The 3,223-nt window shown below is 40.7% G+C and overlaps 1 protein-coding gene across 1 annotated transcript; it reads left to right on the top strand.

Annotated features, from left to right (window-relative positions):
• The first annotated feature begins 1,135 nt into the window (after window positions 1-1,135).
• Window positions 1,136-1,666, top strand: LOC133294912 (uncharacterized). The gene has a single exon (XM_061493683.1). It carries the CDS (start codon window positions 1,136-1,138, stop codon window positions 1,664-1,666), a length of 531 nt encoding a protein of 176 aa, XP_061349667.1.
• The last annotated feature ends 1,557 nt before the right edge of the window (window positions 1,667-3,223 follow it).

Raw genomic sequence — 3,223 nt, forward strand, 5'->3', positions numbered from 1 at the left:
CTGAAGTGCGGAGTTTCTTGGGCCTTGCAGGCTATTATCGAAGGTTTATTCAAAGAAATTCTCAGTTAGTACATCCACTTACCCGTCTCACTCGGAAGGATGTGCCTTTTGAGTGGACTGATGATTGTGAAGAATGTTTCCTGGAGCTGAAGAATAGATTGACGAGTGCTCGAATACTTACCATTCCCGATCCAAATAGAAAGTTTGAAGTATACTGTGATGCGTCCTTGAAGGGACTTGGCTGTGTGTTAATGCAGGACCGAATGGTTGTAGCTTATGCCTCTCGGCAACTGAAATCTCATGAAGAAAATTACCCTACGCACGATCTGGAGTTAGCAGCCATAGTGTTCGCACTAAAAATCTGGAGACATTATCTGTATGGTTCACAGTTTGATGTTTTCAGTAATCACAAGAGTCTAAAGTACTTGTTCGATCAGAAGGAGTTAAATATGAGGCAGCACCGATGGATGGAATTCTTGAAAGATTACGAGTTTGAACTTAAATACCACCCAGGCAAAGCAAATGTGGTAGTTGATGCCTTGAGTCGGAAGACTCTACACACTGCAACGTTGATGATGGAAGAACTGAAACTATTTGAGGCTTTTCGAGACATGAATCTGTCTGTTGTCAGAAGGCGTAGTATAAGGATGGGCAACGTAAAAATAGAGAATGAGTTACTCCGTAGAATCAAGAGGGCTCAAAGGGATGAGGAACTAATCCATAATTTGGCTGGTGTCCAAGATGTAGTTTGGGATGAGAATGAAATGTTGAGATCGTGAAGCTGCATGGAGTTCCTACTAGTATTGTCAGTGATCATGATCCCAAGTTCACCTCTAAGTTTTGGGAGTCTTTTCAGCGAGCTCTCGGAACCCACTTGAGGTTGAGCACTGCTTATCATCCGCAAATCGATGGCCAGACTGAGCGCACTATTCAGGTTCTAGAGGATATGTTGCGGGCATGTATCTTAGATCAAGGAGGCAGTTGGGACAAATATCTTCCTTTGGTAGAGTTTGCATACAATAACAGTTATCATTCCAGTATCCGTATGGCACCGTATGAAGCATAGTACGGGAGGAAATGTATATCCCCATTGTGTTGGGTTGAAGTTGGCGAGCAGAGTATTTTGGGGCCCGATATGATTCAAGAAACATCTGAGCAGGTACAGAAGATTAAAGAAAACATGCAGCGGGCCCAGGCGAGGCAGAAAAGTTATTATGACAATCGTCATAGGCCCTTATCTTTTGAAGTGGGAGACCACGTATTTTTGAGAATCACACCCAAATCGGGACTCGGCCGGAGAATGGTAGTAAAGAAATTAAGTCCGCGGTACTTGGGTCCATATCTTATCTTGGACAGGATTGGAGAATCAGCTTACTGGTTGGCGATACCACCTAATTTATCAGGGATTCATAATGTATTTCATGTGTCGCAGCTGAGGAGATATCTCTCTGATCCATCTCATGTGTTACAGCCGGAAGAAGTGGAATTAAGGGAAAATCTGATGTATCATGTTCAACCATTCCAAATTCTTGAGAGATCTGTTAAACAACTCTGTTCCAAGGAGATACCACTGGTGAAAGTGTTGTGGAACAACAAATCGGCATATGAAGCCACTTGGGAGGGAGAAGATGACATTCGGAATCGCTATCTGGAACTGTTTAATTAGTAAGTAAGTCTAATTTTGCGGACAAAATTCCATTTTGGTGGGGAGAGTGTAACATCTCACGTAATTAGGAAAATATACATATATATTGCTATGAGGAATATGGATACTTATGTTAGATTCGAATTATGTGCACTACATGCCTTACCTTCGAATTATATGGCTACTAGTATAGAATTAATATTGAGTTAGGGAATTATTTGAATTACAATGATAGGTGAGAAATTGTTTTTAGGCATGTGAAACATTAGTAAAAGATGTAGGAATAAATTAATAGCAACATATAGAAAAATTAAAAATACTTAAAAGATTTGGGGAACTCTTGATTTCATGGGCAAGTGCCTAAGTAGTACACCTTTGGGCTTGAATATTTTTGGTCCCCAATTTTTGTTTGGCCGAAACTTGTATCCCCTTTCATGCGCATGGAGTAGGGAGAAAGCAAGCTGATTGCTTATTGTAGTAGCCAAACTCAACCAGCCTTGCCAACTATGCAACCAATGGGTGTTAAGCAAACTGAATTGTGTCATCTTTTGGGTCAGCATTCAAACCCTTCTCTCTCTCTCCCTCTATGTGTTAGTTAGTGAACCTTAAAGCTGGTTTCTTTCATCCTCTATATTCAAGGACATAACTCAGCCTCTCATCTCCTATTCCTCCCAAAAATCGCAAGTTCATTAGTAAACAACACAAAGCAAAATTTGCATCTTCTTCCATTCATCTCCTCCTTCAAACCGTGAGCCTCATGAGAAGACCACAAAACTCCTAAGTATATTCTCCTTCTCTTTTCCTTGTTGGCCGAACCTCATCTAGCAAGGAGGTAATGTGATTTCCTCTTCTTTGTTTCTACACACTCCACTCGATTTTGATGGAGCCATTTCACTGTTTGCATGCAGCTAAAATACGAAATTTTGGAGCATAAGAAGGTTGAGGGTGTTGTTCATTCCTTGGCTGCTACCCCCTTGGTCGATTGGTGATTATTTGGGTACACACAAGCAGGTATGAGTCGGACCTCAAGCTTCCCTTTTTCCTCACTGGTTCGGCTTGCATGTGTATTTTAGGGGGGGTTAGATTTTTGTCGTTTCGAATTCCTTGCTTATGCCCTTTTGGACCGCCTAGACCTAGTGCTTGCAAGCACAAAGAATTGATTTTGGAGCTTGGAAAATAGCCTCCATCGTTGGTTAGACTGTTTTGTTGGACTAGATTGATGTGTCTAGCTTTGCATGAGTTAAACTTAAATGTACAGCATGCTTATAGATCCCCCTAGCGCACCCATAGGCTTAGTAGAGTTGGATATGTAAATAAATATCGTGAGCATCTTTTTAATGCTAAAAACCGAATTTGTATGTGTTGGAGACTTTGGATTTTATCACTGTTAACAAGCTGGTAAATTAATATGAAGTCATAAATTAGTTTAGTGTAAGAATCATGGTAATTCGATTAACACCAAGGGTTAGGAGGCATGGAAATTGCTTGTGAATTATAGGAAAGCTTGAACGAAAATTCTGACTTGTTGTACACTTGAATTAGGTGCGCAAATCTCTAATCAAAGGTGACTGATTTTGG

This window comes from Gastrolobium bilobum, unplaced genomic scaffold (genome assembly GCF_033153095.1).
Source record: "Gastrolobium bilobum isolate Gb01-03AN ecotype WA unplaced genomic scaffold, APGP_CSIRO_Gbil_v1 utg23973, whole genome shotgun sequence".
NCBI classification, from domain to species: Eukaryota; Viridiplantae; Streptophyta; class Magnoliopsida; order Fabales; family Fabaceae; genus Gastrolobium; species Gastrolobium bilobum.